The 25,210-nt window shown below is 44.9% G+C and overlaps 1 protein-coding gene across 2 annotated transcripts; it reads right to left on the reverse strand.

Annotated features, from left to right (window-relative positions):
* Positions 1–5,022: 5,022 nt before the first annotated feature.
* LOC134175849 (somatomedin-B and thrombospondin type-1 domain-containing protein-like) lies at positions 5,023–16,213 on the reverse strand. Of its 2 annotated transcripts, XR_009969163.1 has the most exons (6): positions 15,799–16,213; positions 13,407–13,601; positions 12,456–12,534; positions 10,579–10,755; positions 8,361–8,481; positions 5,023–5,983 (listed from the first exon to the last, which is right to left on the reverse strand). XR_009969163.1 is itself a non-coding variant. In XM_062642222.1 (5 exons), exons 1-5 carry the CDS (start codon positions 16,025–16,027, stop codon positions 5,866–5,868), a joined length of 798 nt encoding a protein of 265 aa, XP_062498206.1. In that variant the 5' UTR covers positions 16,028–16,050; the 3' UTR covers positions 5,023–5,865. The 2 variants fall into 2 exon arrangements, 1 of the variants encoding a protein (XP_062498206.1); XM_062642222.1 differs by lacking the exon at positions 8,361–8,481 and having other exon boundaries at positions 15,799–16,050.
* Between the last annotated feature and the right edge of the window lie 8,997 nt (positions 16,214–25,210).

Below are 25,210 nucleotides of genomic sequence, written 5' to 3' on the forward strand. Positions count from 1 at the left end.
CTTGAATAGAAACGGAGCCTCAAGCCACCTTCCTTGTTAAAGCATTTCAGGGATCTGCTTCCATATTGCATCCGGCTGCTAAACAGAGCTAGAGAAAGGAAAAATAACAGCATCCTATTATCGTGTCAGAGAAACCCAGTTCCTCCAGCTAGTATCCTTCTAACACAATCAACAACTGTTTCCCAAAGATGCTCTCCTACATCCCATCATTTGTCCCAGCAGCCAGGATGCTGAATTGGGTTACAAGTGTTGCTTGAGGGGAGCCCATATGGATACAGACGCACTCTCCCTTGGAGGGGGGAGATGTCCAGTCACACTTCACGCTCTCAAACAGGAGCTCTGAGCATTCACAGATCAGCCTTAGCTTGTGGGTGAGCAGCAAGGCACAGGATTAAGTAAGCCAGAGCACACTGGCTTTCACCAATGAAATGACATTGAATGAGCTGAGCAACTCCCATTTTTTAGACAGCTTTTGTTCCACCTGTTAATGGCTGAAATATGGCACAAGGAATAAATCACGAACTGGTTAGCTAGTCTGAGTATTGTTATGGAAGTGGAAGAAGGTGAAAGCCCATTAGCACCAGCATCTCCCTGCAACATCCTTCCAGTAATTCAAAAGCACACAATCCGTAGTATGGAAAGGTCACAACAGAGCTCAAGTAAAACAAGCACCAAGCACAGCAAGTAACAACAAAAAAGGATGCACAGAAACATGGTGATGCTGACCTCTGCACAGCATCAGCTCTTTGATCCTGAACATTTGGGAACTGTGGTAATAAGAAACCTTGCACCTCCTTTCCAGCATTAACCAGGGTGTGGAACTGATGGCTTTGGGGGAGCACGGGGTCCAACACTGTGCCTGAACTCATGAAGAAAAGGTAAATTGTGATATTTATCAGTACTCATGGACAAACTGCACCATGGTTCCACCTTCACCCTTTCCAACATCAATTTAAGATGTTTACAAGATGCAGCCAAGCACATCCTGTCCTGAATAAGTGTCTCAGTCCCACTAGTGTCACAGCGAGTTGTGCACATGTGCCACAGGACAAGAGCAACTGGGAGTACCATGAACCAGAGCCCGAAACCCCTGCATATCCCTGTGGGTTTAAAGAGGTGGTCATTTGCAGAACACATACAACAGTCTTCAGTATATGTGTTTCATCCAACCTGAGAATGGGAGAAACCAAAGTGTTTAAAAATCAAAGGGAAAAAAAAGTATCTTGCTAATATTTGGGTTTGTAGTTTTAAGCTGCAGGAGACGTATTTACAGAACAGAATAATCTCTGCTGGTTCAGACTCTCCTCTCCTTTCTCACCTCTACTCCTCCACTTGCAGTATCACAACTATCACTAAGCAACTAATGTTATAACTGGAATAGACTTAAAAAAAAACTTTAAAAAAAAAAAGGAAAAAAAAGAGTTGATCTTAATATTTAAAGTCTTAAGGATAAAAAAGAAAAATAGGTTCGAAAAGCTAAAGATAACAGAACAGTCTCATTTCTGGGGAAGTATTGCTAACTCCTACCATTCAAGAAGAATGTGCTCAACAAAAGCAACAAGGCTATTTCAGAAAATTACTTTTTTTGTTGCTGTTCTTTTTCTTCACTTTGGTTTCTGAGCTTTCTGGGCACATTTTACCTCTTTTTTTTTCAAATGTACAAGGGCTTTCTCCTTAAGAAAGGAAGCAGATCCTCATACATTCAGATGACTGCAATCCCAGGTATCATGACACACAGGGAACTAACTGATAGGCCTAATGAAGATCCCATGGTAACAAATGGTCTTTTACCACCTTCTGTTTCAAATGCAGAAGTAAACTATTGAATCACAGGCTGGACACTACAGCGTTAGGGTAAAGAAAAGCAGAATTCACCCAGGGCCTCCCCCTCTCTCCATCCCATGACAATGACAAATTTCTCTACAACAGGGAAAATCACATGGCTTCTTCAGCAGTTTGTAAAATGACCTGGATTTTTTGCTTGGCTTTTCATCATTAAAAATTGAGATCCTCAGCTGGAGAGCAGAGGGAAGTGCAGGAACATCAGTCGAGCTTAATTTTCCTTTTACATAAATCCAGCTTACCAGTGCTTTGGCTTTATTTGCTCTTCCTTTCATCTGAAGCCAGGCTGGTGCCTAGAAGGTAGTGCTGCGTGTGCACAACTGGCAGTTCCTTATTATCAGTGCCCAACAGGATGATTTATGGAAGATGAGGACTAAGCTCCTGGCTTCATGTACTTGCTGTGGGAGATGTTCTCCTGTTGATACTCAATGGTGAAAGGTTTTTAGTGTTGTCATGGGAACGGCTGTCATCTTCAGCGAACAGCCTTTCCTCAGTGTGAGCCTGCCTTGCTTGTTTACTGAACAAAGCCATTTTTCAGGAACATTTTGCCTTGGACTTCCAATAGTCTTATCTTTCCCAAAACTCAGGAACTAGAAATTATGGAGGTTATGACAATAGATAGTAATAAAGCCCCTAGAGAGAAACAGGCAGGACCCAATATGTGTCTACACCATGAGCTAATCTTCATTTGCAGGGAAAGTGACCTGACAGCTTCATTCTCTTCCTCTACTAAAAAGACTGACTCTTGCTCTCTCTCACACACACTTGCATCTTTCCTTCCTTCCCCAGGAATTTACTGATAGGATTTGTTTCACCAGTCACCCAAGGTGTGGAGGTGAAGCCAGGACATTGCACAGCTCTTTTTAGGATGTGCTGATGCACTGAGGCATTTGCAACGTCTTGTTTCATCAAATGACATAACCCGTGTAGAAGTATAGCTGCTACAAGGGTCCCCTGGGGGCTAATTCTTTCATACTCCTGCATCTCCAGGCTACGGTGACGGAAGCAAAAGACTGGAAGTCCTACCATCAGCAGCTCTTGTTAGGACCTCATGCTGTCAGCTCTCAGGGATGAGGCAGCAGCAAAGAAAAGCCTGACCAACAAGTCACTGGCCATAGAAACAGACTTTTGTGCTTACTAACTTAGTATCACAGCTGTCTCACAAGCAGGACCTAGAAGAGAAGACTATTGATAAATACATCATTCTGATCAATTCAGAAGGAGGTTTTTCCTCCGGCATTTTCCACAAGAGAAACTTGAAAACAATGAGGGGGTTGAACAAAATATTCTGTTCGACTCGGATTGTTTCAGTCTTGAAATAAAATCCTAAAATCAAAAAATCAAAACACTTCACTTAGGAGGTATAAAAACATTTCACCACTTCTAAATCCCTCTCTTTCTTCTGTCTCCATCTACAAGGACTAATCATCAAACCTGGCATGAAATCACAAGCAGCTTCAGTCAACCTAAAATGCATTTTAGCAAACCTACCCTGAGCCTCAAGAAATAGTCAAGCCCAGATTCTGTAATAAACTGACCCAGAATACTATTTCTGAGCAGCCTATTCTCAGACTTCTCAACTCTCACAGCTACCTTCACTCGAGAGACTGATTCTGCAGAATCCCCAAACATCAAATTCATATCAAAACTGGCTAAAGCTTCCTGCTGTTTCTGCCAGAATAGGACCAAGCATTATCAAACAAACCTCTCTGAAGTCTCCCTTATTCTCCAGACACTGAAGCAAGAGGGCAGTCTTCTACCCTGAAAGGTTCACAGCCAAACAGGTTGACTAAATATGTCAGGACTAAATATCTGACAGCAAGTACATTTAATAAAAATCTTTCACATAAATATAGTACAGCTAACACTTAAGTAGTCAGTAAATTAAAGGGATTGCAATTAAGGTGTTTTAAGGTGCAACATCATTTCATTGATGACAATAAAGGCTTTTCCCTTTTGACTATCATTTATAACTTAGCAATACTGCCTTTTCCTACCTGACTGGCTCTGATGTTGTAGAAGACAGGCACTGAGGTGAACGCAACTTGTAGAAGATTTGGGTTTTTAAGCATTATTAAGCAAATTTTATAGCTTCAGTACCCAACTCTGAGAGCACCTGACAAGAGCAGGGTTTCTTGTTGTCAAAAGTTTGGGTAGATTCTGAAAATGAAAAATATTTTCAATAGCTGGATCCATTCTGCTCCTGAAAAGAGCAGCCTCCTATTTACAGTCCTGGTGCCTAATATGGGGCTCCTGCAGGACAAAGAAAAACTTCCAATGAATAAGTGCTACTATGATTACATCTCTCTACCAAGAAAATGAAACTGGCTTCCAGCTTGACAGAAATTCCTCACTGCAAAAACTGAAATGATGTACACTGGTTATTTATTCCCAAGCCATCACTCAGATTATCACATCCCTCTGCCCACAGACCAGCAAGTACTCCTGAGCAGGCCACAAGTTAGTGACAGATTATGTCAGACGATGAAGCATAAGCCTTTATTTTTCCTTTTCTTTAAATCTTGTTACTCTGGGATGACATCACCCCTCTGTGAGTCATTAATCCACAGAGACAGCTTGTAACATACAATGAAAAGCAGAGCCTTGCTCTCAAATCCCTACTGTGTTGGCTAAGAGGCATCAGGCGCTTTCTGACCGCTCATCACTGCACTACACACTCCTCTGAGCATCTCAAGCATGTGTCCACAGTGCCCTTTAGTATTTCCATGAAAGACCCTAAACATGGTCACTAGATGAGCTTCATGATCCAAATCTAGACAGACATGAGCATTAAAACTCTCTTCTAGAACCACCCCCAGCCACTAACCTGGGTTTTGACAGACCTAATTATCTAGATGCTCACCACTGCAGCGCTCTACCACAAAGTGCAAGTCCTTTCTGTAACTTTGTTTAAGCAGATTCGGAAGTATGTGTATATTAAAAGAAAGCCCACATCCACTTCTGCACAGCAGTCGGTCATCGTCCTGGACTTCCACCTATAAGTCCTGGATACCCTAGAAATCCACCTGTAAGTTCTGGATCTGGACAGCAGCAACTTTTCCTCTAGTCTTACCTCCTGGAGCAGAGGAGTCAGCTGCAGGATTGGCTAGAACAAATTAGGCAGGTTCAGGAACTAAAGAGGTGGAAGTACACAGATTAATCAATAGATACACACTGGGAGAACATCTCCAAGTCTCTTTTATTTTCATTTATAGAAAACTATGAATATAAGTCAGGGAATATAAAGAAAATATTTCAAATATTTTCCAGTCAAAAATACAAGGCTATAGCTATCTCTCCTGGTGCAGCTGGGATGACTTCCAATTCAGAGCCCCAGGACTGCACTGTATTTTGGGGCAACTCAGAGATGCTCCTTGAAACCTTAAGTCCAAATCCAATTTATCCCTGATACCTTCTATTCTCACAGATTTGAACTGGCTCATTGCTAAGTTTTGCCCTTATCTCAGCAGCACAAGATCAACCATCAACCCTCTGTAAGACTGAGGATCAATATGAAATGATGAGACCAGGGAGGGTGAAAACAAAAGGAAATCATATACAAGTATAAGCAGAAAGCACCCATGAAGAAGTGCTACTGCCATGAAAAGAAGGCACTTGAGTTAATTTATTCTTCATTGTTGATTCTTCATTGAGACTTTAGAAAAATAACAATTAACCCTGGGCTCATACACTTTCTTGTCCTTATTCATATTTGGTGAATTCTTGTTCATCTCAAGAAAGGGGGAATTTGCAAGATGTCATCAAGGTCAGACAGGCCTCTCTCAGGGATGGGTGGGCACAAAAAGATTGGCACTTCATAGCCGGCCTCATGCCTTTGGAAACCAGGAAGTACACCCAGACAGAGGGGATTCAGGGTCCGCCAGTACAGACAGAAACCTCTTGAAGTTAAGAGGCATAGCCTCTGACATGGAGAAGTCACTGTTTTGGTTGTGGTTCCTACTGCTGCCGCATGCAGGTGCCAGACAAGCCATCACAGCACTCGCTTGCTGAGACTGTCAGAAGTTAGATGAACAAGAAGCTGTGAACAGAAGGACAGGAGCAAGTGTCCAGCTGGCGAATTCTCTTCCAGGTTCCCTTGCAGCGAGGGTTCCCTACTGCCTGCCAGTGCAACAGCTGATTCCTGAAACAGTCATAAGAGGGGAAAAGTTAATGTGCTGCAGCTCCACTGCAGGGCTGTCACTTGTACTTAAATCTGGCTTCAATCACCCAGTAAATCCCATTTAGTTTTCTAACATCCATTTTCACTTTATGAACCCAACTCTGCCTTTCTACTGCTGTAAAGAAGCAGCAACACAGTGACCCCCATAGGATTATAGTAAAGCCACAGTCAGGAACACTGGACTGGAACAACCTGGAGCAGCACATACTATAGATGTCAAGTCTAAAAGGATGCACAGAAACATCTACTTGAGGTGCCCAGCATTGCATGCAACAGCTCACAAAGCACACTGAAATCCCCACAACCCCTGTATTGAAACACCCGACAGGTTGCAAAGTGGGCAAAACACCTCTTTCTCCATTTTTCTTTATAACACCATGCTCTCTCAGCAGGCAGAGCTCTATTGCCACTCATTGCCATCGAGATGCTGGATAAATACAGCACAGGTCTGTGTGAGCAGGTGCGGAGACATGAGCATCTCTGGATAACCACAGTAGTGAAAGACTTGCCCAAGCTTTTCCACCTTGCTAAGAGCTACACAATAACACAACTTCTGGATGGCAGCTGGCTGGAGGTACCAGACCCATAAGTGCTGGAGCAACGTTACTTACAGGCCTCTTAAGCAGAGGACAACAACCAACCAACCTCTTTTCACCCAGGCAGTCCATCAATACATTGACCAGAACTGAACAGAGAAATATCTTGTTAAAACAAGCAGATCCACAGGCCATTTTCCACAATCAGTGGCTGCCCAAGCAATGCTGGCCTATCAGTGACAGAAACTGAAATTTTGTTATAGCACTGCCAGATTTCAGCATTTAGTGGTTTAAGAGAATTCCTCACATCACTGTGTCCCAGCCCTTTGGAGAAGCATAAATACCACAACTGGATCAACTCTTGCCCTGTGCAGAGAGCTGTCCACAGAATAGCCAACAGACCTCTAGCTTCTGCTTGTTTTATAGTTCTGTGGAAACTGGAATTATTGATCGAACTCCACAAAGATAACCCTGCCCTTGGTTTAATGAGATGTCATGCTCCAGAGCAGGGGTTTACGCAACACACATGGTTGCAGAAGGCTCACTGCATTTTTCTTTTGGCTTGGGGTCATTTCAAAGTACCAGAATGTGCACAGAGAGGATTAAGATCCCAGATAAAGCAGGCAGTGCACAGAGCAGTCCCATATCCTTCAAAGCTCTGGGCTGCAGTTTTACCTTTAAAGGGCTTTGCTCCTTAAACACATAAGCTAAACCTGCTTACTCTCATCTTGCTGGTGGGGAAGGCAAATACTGACTTTGCTATAAATCAAGCATCCTTTCTTTCCCTCCACTCCATGAGCATGGGCATAAACTGCTGCAGTCTGGATATGTTTGTGCTACAATCACTACGTCCTTTGCTCCAGATGATGAAGAGCAACTGATGCTCCTAGACACAGGCTGAGTAACAATTTCACAGATGTCAAGTCTGTGCTTTATTTGTAGATCTTTCAGAAGATGATCCAAAATGAACAAATCCCTGTCTTAGCTCCATGCTCTGCCTTGTTTAATCTCATAACCTTCTAGAAGAAAGAAGCCAATGCAAGTAAGATTTTCCTAGTGCCCTCACCTGATGGCCATAAACCAAGGACTTTGGTAAACCTCCTGCACTTGCATAACAGGGGTTTAAATGAACTAGCATCTTCTACAGAGTAGGAGACAGGTGGAACGCACAAACAACAAGCATCTCTCTTTAACTTGGAGCATTTATAAAGCCAGACTCCACTTAGACACAAGAAGATAATTAGGAAATACTCACCAAAATATACCAGCATTGCTGAGTTTAAAATAAACTCTGTCAGATGTTTTCCTTCCTGAGAGTCACTCTTGGAACAATATCTCAGGGAACTAAATGCTGGCACAAGCTGCCAAACTGACAGGGCGAGAAGCAAAGCACAGGCATGGTGTGAGTGGGACGGCAGCAGCTGTGAATGCTTCCACACGCAGCCCCGGCCAGCAGCCCCAGAGAGCTGGGGTCAGCAGCATCACCACTGCCCTGGGGCCACCACGAACTCTCCACATCTCCTGGCAGAGTTACACCAGCAAAAATTCACAGCGAGGGTGAACCAAGTACACAGCCAGAGACTTCTGAGCAGATCTAGGCAACCTCAACACATGCTGCATCCTAAGCTCTGGCACCATCCTCTTTCTCAGTTGCATTCCTGTCTTCTTCCATCTTTCTTTACAAGCACCACATTTATGCCTTCCATATCTGGCCAGCACACCCCAGCCTGAGAATCTCACCATGCAACCCCCTCAGAGCACTGCTCCCTTGCAAGGCTGCATGCTCAGATATGGCCACTCACTCTAACAGAAGGTAGAAGCCTTTCCATAGACATTTCCCTCATCCTACTCAATGGCTGTTCCCACCAACAGTACAATTATTTCCTCAGAGATTAGGGAAGTCAGTTTTTTCCTCCATGAAACCTAGTGAAAAAGACTATTATTTCTGGGAACAAATAAGGGGATAGCTCTGTTCATATAAAGAATACCTATAGTAAATACTTGCACTAGAGATGTTCGTATCAAGAAAATCAAGCAAGATACCCAACCCTGGACAACAATCAATTTAACCCACTGCAGTAAAGTGAAATAGTGCTAAAGAACACCAGACCATGCCCTGGAGGTTACCTATTTAGGGAACATGTGGGAGTTATCCAAAAGATCCACATGAAATGTAAGGGAGGCTTCACACACACATATGATGAGGAAGCTGCAGACCAGAGGTATCATTCATGTTCCACCTGCCAGTCACTTATCTCTGACAAAGCTGCTAAAGAATTGCTGGTTCAAGGCCTGAAGTACATCTCCATTGCCTTTTGCAGATGGGAACTTTTTCCACTACTCAGGCCAGCCCTGCCTGTCCTCCAAGCCTATGCTACTCCCCTGCCAATAAATCCAAGTGAACACACATAGTACCTCAACTTGGCACAAACACAGAGAGCTAATACTAGCCTTGAAAATGACAGAGGCATGACTTCATTTGACGTTATAGGTAGTAACGCTGGAGGGATGTGTCAAAGGTTGGCTTTTCTGCTGGTTTGACATGCCTATAACAAAATGGATCAGCCAGTTGATTTTACAGACATCCAGCAAGGCTCTGGAAACTATTTCTAGGCTCTGCTCAATTGGGATGGATTTAACCCATCTGCTGAGATGTGGGCTGAGACCTGACTTCAGTGAACCAGTCACACTCAACTCCATTATCACTACCCATCTCCAGCCTTAAGCCTGCCAGCACCTGGCAATCAGATCAGCATTCCTAAAGGGCACAGTCATATTTCCTTTGTGCTTCCGTTACATGTAGAGTGCTGTTCACCAGATCAGGTGAACAAAAATGCCTCCTCTTTTTGCAGCCCAATGAGGAAATGAATTCCTGAATACATTTTTTATTTTGCTTAATCTGACGTTCTTGTCTGGCTCCAGGATTTTAGTAAAATAACATTACTGTAAGCTTTTATAATTATTTATATGTTGAATGCAGGTAAGAGCTACTCCTGGCCACACCAGTAAATATTTTCTTCTTTATCTTAAAGCTTTTGGAACATTTGCATGTAACAAGCTGAGGCAGGGAAGAAAAAGCCTCCAACATGACTTCCTCTTACTAAAAGCCTCTGAAAAACCCTGTCTAAAAAGACCATTATTGGCAGTCTTGGTAGTACAATACGTTGTGTGGTTGAGGCCTGACAATCCTAGTTTAATTTCTAATTCAAATGAATGTGCTTGTTTCAACATCTATATAAGTTTCAAAAATATTCCTGCCTAGACTAATGGGCAATGATTTTCTCAAGCAGGGATGATATAATAAACTAGCAATAGAGTTAAAAGTATCAAGATAAAAGCAGTGCAGAAACTGTGCCTCCAACGACCACAGCAGAGGATTGGGAGCCAGAACTCTTCTGTTGCTGGCTCTGCCACAGGTGTGTTTCACAGCTTCAGGTCAGTCCCTTCATCTGTGTTGAAGTATGCCCAACATGTACAAGCTGCGTGGTCACCATCAGTCACCCCAAAGCTTCTTCAGCTTTCCAGGGAGAAGATGCTGAAAGTACACAGATTCAACTGTACTTCCATCCAACCTCAGGTGCCAGCACATACCCCAAGTGCCTGAGCCAGCTGCCACTCACTAGGCACACTAATAAAGGATCAATTGTAGAAACAAAATCCCCAGTGCTTAAAAATCAGAAACAGATTTGGTTTTATCTGACAGCACTGCTAACCTTAGAAGCATGGCTGGAGTGTCTTTAAAACAAAAAGACTCCACAACTGTACCACTTAAAAGTCAGTGAGATTTAGCAGACTAAGTGCAGGTACTCCCACACTTCAATCCTGGCTCTGCAACTGGTTTACTATGTGAGCTTCATCAGGTCATTTCATCTCTCCAAGAAACACATGGTATGCAACAAAGACCAGTTAATATATGTACAGTGCTCCAGAGAGCTGTGCTGTGCATTATAAAACTGGGAAAAGCAGATCAAGAGAGAATAATTAAAAATTTTACACAAAACCAAAAGCTAAAACTCTTACTTTTTGCTTCCACTGCCATCCCCATAACAATGTAGACTTCTGGAGTCTAAAGCTGGGTGCTGACACTCCACGCAGACAGTGTGGCCCTCCCTGAGGTACTGCATCCAGTGTGTGTATGAGTGGTGGCTGTGCAAGCACCCCGGCGTGATGGCCACAAGCTGGAATTCAACACAGTACCTGCAAGCAAGATAACCAAGTAGGTTAGCTCAGTAACCAGATTAGAGACCTCCACGGGACTGGGTGAATAAACTGGGTGACCACAGATCACTAACTAAGGAAAACAAAAAACAAACTAACCCACACACAAGGTTATAAAACCCAGAACAGTGTACCTGCATTGTGACAAGGTTAAATGGGAACTAAACCTACTCTGTTGGTGTTTCCAACTAACATATCAAAAAACATCAGGTATTACTGGCATCTGTTTTTCAAGCAGAGACACAGATTAGACAAGCATTTCACTAAAGCCAAGAAAACCCAGCAGACAGGTCTTCTGATTCCAAGTCTGGTATCCATTTGTTGCACCACTTTATCATCTGCTCTGTTACTTCTAATGGGTTTTGTGGAGCAACTTGATACAGGAGCTAAGATATGGTCTGTAGAGGTTTTCCTTGTGATGATCTCCCTCCTAAAGACGGAATGAGGTTGTCATATTCCAGTGGGAGGACCACCAGATCACATAGCACTTCTGCTCTGCTCAGCTGTAATGATCTAAAAGCCCAGCAGAAAATTGGGTTCTAGTCTAGACTGATTCTGTCTCAGTCATCACGAGGATTTCCAAACACCTTCAGGGAGCACACTGAACCATATAAGCAGTTTGCTTCCCTGTCTTATCTGAGGGAAGGACAGCAAGGATGAATACACATGCGGTAGAGCTGTGCTCACGTTTTTGAATTTTAGAGTGAGAAGGCTCAACTAATGAGGACACCAAGGGAAGCTTAGGGTGAACAGATGTTCTTCCCTTCAGACACTTAAGCGAGGAGGATGGATGCACTCACGCACTATGGAAATGCTTACATGTACAACAGCACGTGGGGAAATCAATCAACAAGTGTATGGCTGCTTCGTGCTGCAAGAGCACGAAGAAACTTCACACAGTGTTTACAGGAACACCAGCTCTCAACAAGAACCAGGAAAACCCCAGGACTGCAATAAGAACCCCTAGGAACATCTAGCTTGCAAAGCTGTGTACGAGGGGCTACACTGTGGAAAGTAACCTTTCCCATCTCCACTGTGTCACTGTTAGTGATGACCCCAAACTGCAAAAGAAGAGAAAAGAGAACAGGAAAGGTTAATGCCAGCTCCCATGTGTTTGAGACACCAGCCTGGACTCAGAGCAGCCGACAGAGAGATGGCTGTGTCTCACAAAGGAAACTGCAACAGAGCTTCCTGTACAACCCTGTCTGTATCTGTGCTGTGCAACAGTGCTGCAGGGGAAAATAGGCAGTATTATAGCAAGGGAGCTGAAATGGGAAAGGTGCTTCCCATGTAATCAGATAGCAAATTCTGCCCCTTGTGAATTTCCCCATTTACTAAAAAAAAAAAAATGCAAATTGCACAAGATTCCACATCGGGAAGAGCTGAAGTGAACGGTCTTTGGCTGACTGATCACACAACCTTAAACAGCAGTGATGCCATGAACAATGAGCTGAATTTTGGTCTTGTACTGGCCTTACATCAAGGCAGACCCACAACCTTCAGACATACTGTAGATACTGCTGTCACTGAGGGGAGAGCAGCACCCTGCTCTAGTGAAGCGCTGCTCTTCTGCTGGGAAATGCCAATTCTGACTAGCAAAAAACTGGGGCCAAAACTGCAACCAGAGAAACATTGAAGGTAGAGTATAACTGGGCCCCTGTGCTGAGCCTCCAACTTACCCTGCTCTTTCATTGCCATCAGCTGCAGCTCTCTTTTTTCTCGCTTTTCCAAACCCTCCTGTTGTTATTAACGCTGGGACTGTGTATATTAAAGAAAGAGAACATAATGTAAGAGGCAATACTACACTAAGGCTGTTTATGTCTAAAAAACAGTAAAGATTGGCCTTTAATGTCATATGGTTTTATCTTCAGCAGGAGATAAAAACAGTGATAACTTGGTATTTTCATATTATCCATGACCATCAACCATTTCACTGAAAAAAGAATCTGTTTGTTGCCAGATATTTGCATGAGCAGCATAAGCAGGCACAGCCAAAAGACAGAGCAAGGGGACAATATTCGCTTAATACCAACTTTAAACAGGTTTGAAGAAGTCAGTTGTAGCGAACATCCAGACTGGACAGATTTTGAACCCAAAATACCAGCAAAAATGACATGCAGTTATTCTAAAACTCACTACAGGTAGGTCATGAAAACTGGATTTGAACACACTGTAATCAGACTTTGTCTCTAGAAACTAGCTGGAAGTCCCCTTTGCCTGCACTCTGCTACAGAGCAGAGAAGTCATATCATGCCTTTGATGGGTATTGCTCCTTCATGAGTTTTTGCAGGTGACTCATAAAATACATTAAAAAAGTGCTCCACAGCCACTTAAAATGCCAGAGATTTACACTTGTATACATGAGATCACAACAGATCTGTAATATTTCACTTTAGACAGCAGATCACAGCAAATGGCAGGCACTCCCTTCAAATACTGTCCTCAGAAGGACACCTCTAAGCCTCTGTGTGTAAAGCTCAGTTCTCTATTATACCAGACAGGCCCAGAGCAAACATGCTGCTGTCTGAAAACAACTCTTTTCAAATACGGTGGAGAAAGATCAGCTCTGCTGACCCAAACAAGAGTCCTCCCCCTGATTACCCAGACACTTACATTTTCAGTGGACTTACTCAGGGACTGTTTGCACTCTGTTCCTTGCTGAGTCCAGTACTCCATGCAGCCAGCCCTCTCCTCCAGAGGAGGGCATGCCTCTCCTCCATTCCTGGCCTCCTGGATGATGTGTCTCCTCCGAACACGGTATGTTGTCTTGCAAGGCTCTGCACAGCCACTCCAGACACTCCACTGAGATACAACACAAGGGATAACTGGAGGAAGAGTAACAACCAGGGATTCAGAATGTTACAGAACTGACAACAATGACACCCCTGCTCCGGAAATGACACTTTTCAATGTAGCTCAGAACAATCTTCCTTACCTGTCCCACAGTTGTGCTGGGCAGCACCCAGCACGCTCTGCTCCCAGGAAACTACCTGCCCAGAAGCTCCAGCCACCCAGGGGCCAGTCACCTCCCTCTCCTACACCACTGCAAGCCTCCCCTGCCAACTGGGACTTGCACTGGGTGAACTGAGAAGAGTTTTAGAAGTAGATGAGGTCAAATCCACTAAGAGCCTCCATGCCCAGCATCTTACAGTAACAGACATTCACACTCTGATTTACAAAGGCATTCAAAAGCCTGTGCCTCACTGATTTTACTGGGACATATGCTCCTAAATGCTGCTGTGAACCCAGCCTTTCTGAATAGCTTAATGCTTGTCCTGCGGGACACAGATAACCCCTAATTACTGCATTAACCTCAACTGAAACTGCCCTTGTCTTCAAAAACTTTAAGAAGATCTTTCAAATGCTATTGCTCTTTGTCTAAAGTCAACATAAGCAGCTTTTTTAACCTATTAAAAGATTAGGTATTAAATCAATTATCTGAGTAATTGAGACATTTCTTATATGCAGCAGCGCACCACAAAAACATAAAAAGCCTGTGCACAGGAGTGTAGGCTACCCAACATTATGACCCTTTTGTGCATCTGATGTATTTGGAATGTTCTGCTCTCTTCAGCTGTGTTTGGTGTCAGATAATAATGCCTTTTCCTTAATATTTTGCGCTACAAGTCAGTTTATTAAAGTAACTCTTCAGTGGTGGGAGAAATAAAACTACCCAAAAAACGCCAGGCTAAGGCAATACAACTCAAAGCAGAACTGGGTTCCGTACATCCAGCAGAATGAATCACAAGAAGTAACACAGAAATATCTCATTCTGCGCAAACCCAGCTTCCCCGCCTGATCTCCGTAAGCAAGATGCTGCTATTCCTCCGGTGAGCCACAGGATGGCACCGGGATGGGCGAGCACAGCTAGGGCTGCAGCTGGGACACTGGCACTGCTGCCAAGGCACCCAGCACAGGAAGGGACCAGTGATTGCCCTCTGCCAGCCCCTCATAGTGCGCAACAACGGCCTGCGAGCACGTTTTTCTTATTACTCTTCCATAACATGAAGCACAGACACGAGGGCTGCCTGTTTATCCCTGTTATCCCTAATGACTGCCGAGAGCAATAGGATTCGGACACAGTGGTACTGAAGGATATCAAAGGCATTGGGGCATCCAACCTCAGCAGCAGGACAGCCACACTGCACACCTGCACCAGGCCAGAGGTGAGGCAGGTTTACAGGATCCTGTGGGCACCAGTTCCATGCTCTCTGCTGCACTTGGGAGTTGTTGGTCTGCAGAGCCACTAGCCTGTCCTCATTCCCAGACACAGCTTGTTTAAAGCACTTCGTAACAAACTTATTTCCCACCCATTTTCCAGCTCTCTCTTGACTGAAAAAATGCAATTAAATCATAGGAACGTCTGCCCATCTGCCTAGAGCAAAACTGTGCTAAGGCACGTGCATGCACGTTTGAAAAAAGAGGGAAAAAAAGCATTATGTGAGGAGGTAAGTCACTTTGAGGATGCTGTTTGTGAGAAGGGAATATGAGATTGTACCACTCGTTAAATAACTCACTTCCTTAATTCACATCCACACTTTAACAGAAGGCATTTAAGGAGGGAGTGCTGCTGTACTCCTGGGAAACGTAGTGCTGCGGGGACCCCAGCACTCAGCTGCACAGGCACTGCTGTTGACTGCCCGCATCAAACGCTGTGGCCGCGGATGTTGATGCCTTTTGCAGGGAAGCACGGACTAACAGGAGCAGCAGATGTGATCCCATCCACAGTAATTCAATCCACAAGAGGGAAAGGGACTGGGAGATTCTGACTCGGATAAGAAACGTCCTCTTTCACTTTTTACCCTGTACAAGCACGCTGCACCCTGATGTGACCTGGCAGGTACCTGCTGCTGGGGACCTTACACCCCTGAGAGCCACAACCCGGGCGGGGAGCGCAGTGTCTCCAGCATCGCTTCCTCAGCCACCTGCACCGCGCCTGCCCCTCCTGCTTCTCCCGGGAGCCAGGCAGCCCGAACGCAGCCAGAGCCCCTGGGGACGGCCACAGCCCCGCCGGCCACTCACCTGGGCAGGCCTCGGCGTAGTCATGGCAGCAGTCCAGGGTGCGGGCGCAGACCTGGTCGCAGTAGCAGAGCCCGTGGGAGCCGTCGGGCCGGCGGCCGGTGCTCAGGCAGGCCGGGTCGCGGCCCGGGCAGCACAGCCCGCGGGCGGCACAGCCGGCGGCGGCGCGGCGGGGCAGGGCCGGCAGCACCAGCAGCGCCAGCAGGGCGGCCCAGCGGGGGCAGCCCGCCATGGCGGCACGGAGCCTTCGCCCGCCTTCGTGCCCCGCCGCCCGGCCCGGCTGCCGGCTTAAAGGCGCTGGGTGTGGGCGCTGAGGGGGAAGGAGCCGGCCCGCCTACCCCGCGCCCCGGCGCTGCACGGGGGAAGGCGGCGGGCCGGGCCGGGCGGGGCCCCGGTGCCACCAGCGCGCACGGTGCCTCGGCTCGGGGCCACCGGAGCTCCCAGCGCGGGCAGAGCCCGGTCCCCGCCGCTGTACGCGGGCAGGTGCGTGAGCCGGGCCGGCCGCTCGCGGTGCACCCTGTGTCCCGGGACAGGCTGACAGCCACGGGAGCCCTGCACACAAATACCCCTTGTTCTCCCAACGCGGACACAACGCTTCTTTGCCTTAACCCTCGTGGCATCGCCTAACGACCGTGCGTCCAATTTCTGCAGGCTTAAGAGCTAAAAGGTCTCATTTCCTCACTGCTAGCATTTATCAGCCCAAAATCACAAAGATTATGATGAAAAACAAATTATAAGAGACCATTTCTTGCCAGGTTTGACTTCAGCATACCTCAGGAGCCATTCAAAACCTGAAAGTACTTCACTCCCAGTACAGCAGCTTTTAAGAAACACAATCCAGCTGGCTATAGTGCCTCTCTACAGAATTACTCCAAATTTTCTCCTTACATCCAAACACAAGAAGCTTAAAGGGGTTACAGCCACCCCTGTGAATTATTTAGCCATTCACTAGGATGCTAAAGGCTTTACTGAAACTTTTTATCAAACAGGCTTACTAAAATATTGATCACAACAGATGTCCCTGCCCATGGCAGGGGGGTTGGAACTGGATGATCTTAAGGTCCTTTCCAACCCAAACCATTCTATGTTACACCTTGCTCAGCACTGAAGTGGGATTTATACCCCCCCCCCCCGATAATTTTACAACTGATGATGCTGTTCTACTAAGACTGAGTATGGGCAGAGTGTTCCCACTTCAGAGAGACTGCAGCAAAGATGCTTCTAGAAAAAAAACACAAAATAATATTAGAGGACAGGCTAACACCATCATGTGCAGTGCTGGAGGCATGGGAGCAGAGGAGAGCTGGCACCACACCAGCTCAGGCAGAACATGGTAAAGTGGTTCAAAAAGATAAGGAATAAAAGGAACTTTAGCTTCTTAGTATGTCAAGAGAAGTCTGTAGCAAAGGGCAGATGTCTCATTTTCTTGGCAGTGGTCAGATATTGTCACCTTGGAAATCTCACGTGTAACAAATCCTGCAGCGGGCAAGAGACAAAAGGGCCAGGACAGGAAAGAGAAGAGCACTTGGAAATAAGAGGCCATGGGGTCTGGGAAGCAGGAATTTAACGATACCAGGTGTTAATTCCTGCCTCTGCCAGTGAGTCACTTGCTGTGTGACCTTGGGCAAGTCATTTAATCAATGTATGTCTCATTCTCGATCTAGAAGAGAAAGAACATTTAGAAGGAGATTGCATTACTCAGCTAATTAGTCAATGCAAACCAGAGGCCTGTGCAGCTCTTGTGCAATTAACAGAAGGGCAGTAACAGAGCACCAAAGCACGTTTCCCAAGTGCTTCTGTCCAACTGCCATGCTCCAAGTCCCCCTGCCAACAGTGGCTGAGGTAGGAGGAACACCTTCACATCATTCTGAGACACAGAGAACTGACTGAATGAAAATTAGCTTTAAAAAGCAATGTGTCCACATAAAGACTGCAATTTTGACTGGCCCTGTGCTGTAGGAAAATTGGATCTGGGTCCAGACATCTCAGTAGGGTTTATGTTCAATCCACTCCCACCTAAAGGTCTTAGGAGCAAACTCTGTTGCTCATCTTACATTCCCAGTCTGCAAGCAGTACTCCCTTGTTCTGGGTTGACATAGCTCTATGGGATTTTTTAGGGTTTGTCTGGGTTGGGTTTTTTCCCTGACAGGCTCAAGATGGTAATGTTAAGGAAGCCAAGGGAAACATGTCCCAAGCCATGCTGCACCACATCAGCCCAGCAACCGATTTCTTACAAGACAATTGCAGAGCCTAAAAGTAGGACTGTTGGCCACGTGAGGAATACTGGAGCCAAGGCAAGTGTGCTTTACAGACAGGAAATGTGGCTAATCCATCTTACAATGAGAGCTTCAGAAGCAGAATAGCTTACAGGGCTGTCCTTGGCAGTGAAGATTGTGTCTTCCAGCCTTTGGGAACACCAAGAGGCAGCTATAGATAGAGCAGGTAGAAATGCAGCTTTATCTGCTTGCTCCAATGCAGCTGCTTTCCTGGCTGGACACGCAGGGGTCCTGCCTTCTTGCTCATTTTCCTTCACTTAATTAAGCTGCACTGTGCTGGAGCTGTGACCCAGTTCCCAGAGGCCCTCCTGCTCCCTTCATTAACTCTGAGGGGTGGGAGAACAGTTGCAGATGGAAAGTCCCTTCTCCAAGGGACAAAGGGATGCTTACTCTCACTTTCACTATGGATAGTTAATCACTGATGGCTGATCCACCCATCTGTGGAATGGGGCATGCTGTCCAATACCAGCCCTTTCTTAAACATTATTTCACCACAAATTTCACCCTTCCCCTCACCCCTCTCTCTCAAAAAAAAAAAAAAAAAAAGTATTTGGGTATTTGGGGCATGATTTAACAGGTTTTTAAGTAGAATTTACCCTATTCCCAAGTGTTCACCCCTTTGCCTCTCTGCAGTACTTGGATTCCTGTGCATACCAGCAATAAGGAAACTAGCAGAGCTACGAGTATGCAGGATTCCCCCCCAAAACCAAAAAGGATTCTGGTTTTAGAGTGTCTGATTTTACTTTCCATTGTCACAGCCAAGTCTGTAAAAGCACCAAAGGAAAGCAGCCAACCAAGTGATCCGATTTCTTGGAGCTGATTTCTACAGATACATGAAGGCCACAGAAGAGCCGGCTGCTACTTCATTCAAACGCTTCTCCTAGGCTATCACAAGGGCTGCTTTGCTTGCTCATTATAATTCAGCAAGAAGCACCACCAGTTCACACAAGTTTTCCAGAGCATGACGCAAATCAACAGCAGTGGCAACAATACTTGCTTAAAAGAAGGCAAAGGTCAACATTTCCACCTACACTTTTGCTGCTGTTAACAGGTACTAGCTTGAAAAACCAATTTCTGCAGCAAAGTCTGTGCTGTGTTCTGCTGCCTTTCCTATCACAAACACAGAGCATGCAAGGACACACTTTTCCAGGCTCTGCTGTTAAGAGTTTTGGCACACATGGTCCTAAACAAAGTAAGTCCTGCTGGGCACAGGAGTGCACAGGAGGAATTCCAGTTGCACAGAGCAGCTTTGTTCTCAGCTTCTAAATATCATCAGGGAAGTAGAGAAATCCTCAGAAACTTTAAAGTTGTCAAAGAAGAGCTGGGGCAAATGCTCAAGCTTCTGATAACTTACTTATCTAATAGAAGCAGCAAAACTCCAACACCAGGAAACCCAGCAGATGCTTCAGCATCCTCTAAAACAGACTGTTTCATTTTCAACAGTATTTACATTCCAACACAAGCCCTACCTTTTCTCTTGCTCCTCTGAGGCTGCTGCTCTGGGTGAGCAGAAGCGTTTGCTCTTACGCCCTGCCTGCCTGAACTGGAGACAGTGCAGCAGAGGAGAGGACCACCAACATGAGTCCAAACAGAGAATGAACTGCCCTGCATTACTCATAACTAACTCTCCCTTTCAAACTGTCCATTACGCTTTGTGCCTGACTGATCAGGCAGCACAGGGGTAAGCTGGCCTCATGCCAAGGCCAAGGGAACTGCTGTGGTTTTGTGTTCACTGCACTTATCTGATTCTGCAATTTGCTGAATGTTTTCCCATCCCAGATCCTTCCCTCTGGGTGGCAGATAGAAAAAAAGCCTCCAGCAAGCCTCCAGCACAGGAAAAGTAGGGAACACGTGCAAGAAACACCTGGTTGTCTCTGAGGATTTTACCCTGCCTGGCTAGTCCATTGAAGCCATTCAACGGCTCCATTCAAGAACATCCACCTGAGGTTTTACTGTTTGTTTCATTCAAGTGTTTAACTCCCTTCCCCATACCCTGGCAGTAGGAAATCTTTGAAGCATCTCAGCCATTCATTACATCCAACACCCAGAGGATTCTGCTGCCTTAGTCCTGCCAGACTCTCAACAACCAAGCTCAGTGCACAGCTTTTTCCTAAGACAGGTCAAAGATGCCCTTTGCACAAGCTAGTGCAAAGTGTCCTCTTATTCCTCCTCAAAACTGATCTAACCATACGAGTGCAAGAGCAGAAAAAGGGATTTGAGCTATGACTACTGCTGATAAATGCTCAGCTTTTTATTCACCCACTAGAAAAGCTGCATTGAGTCAAAACAAAAACCTATCTCCCCCCAGCATCTGTCTTCAATAGTGGCTAACAGCAGATGCCCACGACAGAATGTAAGATAGGATAAATGTACATTAGTATTTCCCAGAATGCTTTCACATTTCTGGTAATTTCACCTCCAGGATTTTCTAATAGGTGATACCTTTGCCTCAGTCCATGTCTTACACCAATTCTCTCCCATCTCATATTGAGCCCATGTGAACTTTCAATGCCCCCAGTCTCTCATGACAGAATGCCACAGAGCACAGGGTACAAAGTTGTTTTGAACCTAACATTAGCTAATTTAATTTGAATCTTCAGTTCTTGTATTGGAAGAGACAGGGACCAATCAATTCTCATTTACTTTCTCAAGGCCACTCAGGATTTTATAGATCTCCATCGAACTGTCTCTCAACCATCCGTCCTGCAGGCTGAAGAGCCACCCTGCCACGAGGGGCTGCCTGGCCAGTGGTTTGAGTCAGAGGGAGGTTAGCTAGCCTTTGACAGCAAAAGAAATCACTGCTGTGAATGTGCTCTTGCTTTCCCATGCACCCCTCTCATAGTATCTATTCATGCACTTAAGGCCAAGATGAAAACAAATTCACACAGGCAGATAACACTATCTCAGTGCTGAGAAAAAGAGACAAGTCTCATGTATGAAAATATCCTAATGCAAGAATTCAGTCTGTTTCTCTTTTGACAAACTCAATAATAGTAAGAACTGGAGCAGCTGGCTTATTTACTTCCACACCTGCTCCAGCTTACTTAAAATCCCTGTCTGCCTGCTTCCCCAAGGCACCCTGTGCAGAAAGCCATTATTAAAGGAGTGTTGGGAGGAAGAGGAGTCAGGAAAGGGAGGAAGGTAGACCACTGAGTCTTAAAAAAGGCTTATTTAAGAAAAGATTCAGTGGAAATTTCTTTTGGCAAAACCAGTAAGCAAAGAATACATCTACAGGGTTCCTAATACCTCTTTACTTGAAGGAGCTTCAAACTCTGTACTGTGATTCTTTCCTTCGCAGTATTCTTAGAGATCTTACAATAGAAGTGAAAAGACCTTTTAGCACCATTCCCCTTCTGTACACATCTGATAGTTTTTAGAATACAGGGACTTGAGAGAAGAGTTGATACCAAACAAGATTCAAATTTTCCTGAAGAAAATGTAAACAATCAGATTACAAGCCCATGTATTTAAGATTCTTCTGAAGGGAGTTTTGACCAGCACACCTGAAACGAGCTATTGACTCAGGAGCCAGAAAGCATCTCATTGAGTTAAAAAAAAAAATTCCTTCTTGTTAGAACTGAACTTTTCTGCATCAGGAGGCCAACAACTGCTGCACACCTCTTCAGATGTGCCATTGCCACCCTTGTAGAACTCACCATCAGCTGGCTGTGAAGAAGAGAACCACATCAGCTTTGCAGAGGGAGCACAGAGAGTGGACTAGCAGAGGGCGGCAGTCTTCTCTAGAGCCCCATTGTATGACCAAATAGGTCCAAAGCATCTGCTGGTTTTCAGGTCACCAGTTTTGTCCTCAAGGTACTGCCAAGAGAATCCACACCACAGCACAGCAGTTATGGCTGAGAAAGCACCTTCTTGTATTTAAACCCCATTATAGCATTCACCCTTGATAAAGACTTCATCTCAGTACAGCAAAACCAGTGTCTCCAGCAGACTCCAACACATGGCAGGTGTGATGTGTTTATTCTGCCTTCTCCTCTCTCATATGTAATGCCACAGTAAAAGACCATGGGGTAAGTCAGGCTGGAAGAGAAGTAGGGAATTCCCACTCATTCAGATGAGGCCATATGCACAGAGAACACAGGTGTTGCCTTCTCTCTTCTGCCAAAAGCCACTGCAAAACCCCATCATGTACTGCCTCTCCATAGAGAGCAGGGCTATGACTCACCCCAGGGCATAAAGGAAACAAACTTGTTCTCATTAAAATGCTATTATCTTTAATGAAAGCTGGAGAAAGTTTGAAGTGACCAAAAATCTTATTTAGAAGATAGGAAAGATAAATACTTTAATAAAAAGCTTTTAGTGGTTTTCTGTCTGGGTCTTTTGCTTTCCCAATGGAAGGGAAAGAAAACCAGCCAACTTTTCTGAACCTGGTACTTTCAGTTAATGTTTTTCTTTTCCTAAGAGAAAATAAAGGATCAGTTTGTGAGAGTCTGAGATATCAGAGGGGACCCTGTGAACAAGGTAAGGCATGTTCCTTTCTCAAAGCACAAGAAAAGCCTTGAGCAGGTTTGCATTCAAGTCAGACCTGGAATTTTCCCTGAGTCTGTGAAGGCCCAGAGCATTATTGGGAATTAATTCCCAAAGCATTATTGGGAATCTTTTAAATCCAGAATGACAAGGCACATTCTCTAGCAGAAGGAACACCATGCCTAAAATCCTATCAATTCCACAAGCTACACGACCCTCTCCCAAATTAAATCAAAAGCAGTGCCTCACTTTTCAGATTCCTCCCAAACTAGCTCCATTCTCATGCTTTCACCAGCTGCCTCCACAGACAACTGCCTCCTCCTCCAGCCCTTGCACCTTTGCATCCTCCTCCAGCAATGCTTCTTCTGCAGCCCACACCATGCTGTGAGATGGCTCCAGGAGCAGCAGGCAGCAGCAGCAGCCTTCCCTCCCTTCACTGACTCGAGCTGCAGCTCAGTGCCTCCTGCTTCTGTAGCCTGTGGCATTTCGCTGCTGGTGTTTGTGGATGAAAGAGATAAACAAGAACATGTATAATACAGCCAGAGACTTCTCCTAGCAGGTCTTTCCTCACTCCGAAAAACCCACAGCTCAACAAGAAGATGAAACTTTTTATTTTCTTTAACATAGATTATTTTATTATCTTCCTATGAGGAATCTCCAAGTGTGCATGAGATGCTACCCCAAGAAACAAGAAGCACACACGTACCCCAGAAACAGCAGCCCAGTTCACAGCCCACAGGATCAGCCTTCCCAGTCACCATCAGATCACTGTCTCACACAAGTTGGTCCGTTTGGCTGATGTGTTCTCGACATAAGAGCCTGGCACTCCGGGCCACCATTTCTCCTCTTTAGTCACAAGGCAACAGTTACAACTGCACAGGCATTAATACAGGCCCCTTTATTTTTTGACAAGTGGCTATTTATAAGATTAAGTAGATAAAACATCTTCATTTTCTGGAACTAATAAATCTAAGATAAACAAATTAGGTTGGTTTGTTTTTTTCTTTTTTACAATGGGTTTCCTAAAAAGAGACAAAGCATTGATATTGTCCTTCCATGCAGCATAAGACTCAGGATAAATGAATCCACCCACAACTAAAGGAAGCCCCATTTATTTACTGAAGTGTCATATCACTCAAGCTGTTCTGTAAGTCAGCAATTGCAAATGGGTCATAGGCAAGTTGCAGCATTAGGCTCCGACGTGACACAGCACCACTTGTCCCCTTGTGACCCTGTGCAACACAGAAGAGTTGGAAACAGCCTTCAGTTTCTTCAATGCAGCTATCCAGGCCACACATTCATCACTCTGCTAAATCTCTCCCCAGATTTTAGAAAGAAAAGCAAAGCAAATCTTAAAGCGGCATACACGCTGCTTAAACAGAATGCTAAGGGGTCTCTGAATTCAAGAGCATGTTTAAATGTGGTACTCAGAAACATTACACTGCACACAAACATAACTGTTCTGATTAATCAGGCTCTGTAATGAGCTATACAAGCTGCAGAACAAAGCAAATACACTTACTACAACTGGTCCTTAAACTACAAGTTGATTGCACATCCTAAGAAACCTAGGCTTTAAATGAATCTCTCCAATAAACTGAACATGCATCAGGATCTGACTGCAATGGGTGAAATTTGAAAGGCAATTGGTTTAGTACCAAAATACATTTCAGAAATTTCAGTTGCCCAGATGGAAAACAGGTTGACTATTGCCAACATCAGCCAAGCTTTCAGCTGACACTGGTAACAACATTAAGAGAAAAAGCAACTGATTTCTGATTACACTGTCTGGATCTCTTCAGTCCAAGTGCTGCCTGTATCACACAGTCACACTGACTTTGTTTTATACATGGCAATTATCAAGAAGTCAAAGAGGTCAGAGAATAGACCCCAGTTTAATCTCTGCTGTGCAGAGTTCCTGGAGTCCACAAAGGGGAAGACTCCTGGTCTGATCCATACCTCTGCCTGCCAGAGATAATGTGAGTGCATTACAATCTCATGGATGCAATGAGTCAGACACATCTGGCACAATCTGTCTACCAAGTGGCACAGAAATCACTGTTTCAGTGTTGTAAGCAAAGCTTGGTCCTGCTGAGTCCTAGCTCCCAAATAGGCCTCATTTGTGCTGGCAGTTCCTTGTCCTCACTGGGTCTTTTCACTTGACTAAACATTTGTAAGACTAGACCAGAACAAATGAGTCCTAGTTTCTGGGACCCTCCTCAGCTTTGGAACCACATTACCTCTTAAAATGTGCCCATTTTCCCTTGTTTTAGCAGGAAAAAGGTAGTAAATTGACACTTGAAAATTAATGAAGTTACAGCTAATCTACAAAGATTATGTTTATTTGTAATTGGGTACCACTTAGGTGATGAAACCAAAGGCCTTATCTACAACTAACATATTTCCACTTGAGATTCAAGGTCACCAATCTGCACAAACCCAGTCTGAACATGGAACATTAAGAAGCAGCATAGAAATATGACACAAAATAGAGCTAAAAACCAAAGCATTGACCCAACTGACAGAAGTCAACTCTTGGCACAGAGACTCTTTCTGTGCCTGGCATTTCTGAGTGCAAATAGGAAGCAGCATGCAGCAATAGCAGGGATGACAATAAACAGAACCTCTAACATTGCCTCACCTATTTAACAGCT

The sequence above is a fragment of the Pezoporus occidentalis genome, unplaced genomic scaffold (genome assembly GCF_034315485.1).
Source record: "Pezoporus occidentalis ecotype Australia unplaced genomic scaffold, CSIRO_AGI_Poc_V1 ctg70, whole genome shotgun sequence".
In the NCBI taxonomy this organism is placed as follows: Eukaryota; Metazoa; Chordata; class Aves; order Psittaciformes; family Psittacidae; genus Pezoporus; species Pezoporus occidentalis.

What these genes read in the sequence shown, in the direction of transcription:
- LOC134175849 (XM_062642222.1), bottom strand. Translation starts at nt 16,027, where the DNA reads ATGGCGGGCTGCCCCCGCTGGGCCGCCCTGCTGGCGCTGCTGGTGCTG. An exon ending in CTACGCCGAGGCCTGCCCAG is followed by an intron (nt 13,602 to 15,798) that starts GTGAGTGGCCGG and finishes CTCTTCCTCCAG; the next exon opens with TTATCCCTTGTGTTGTATCT. An exon ending in AGAGTGCAAACAGTCCCTGA is followed by an intron (nt 12,535 to 13,406) that starts GTAAGTCCACTG and finishes TAATATACACAG; the next exon opens with TCCCAGCGTTAATAACAACA.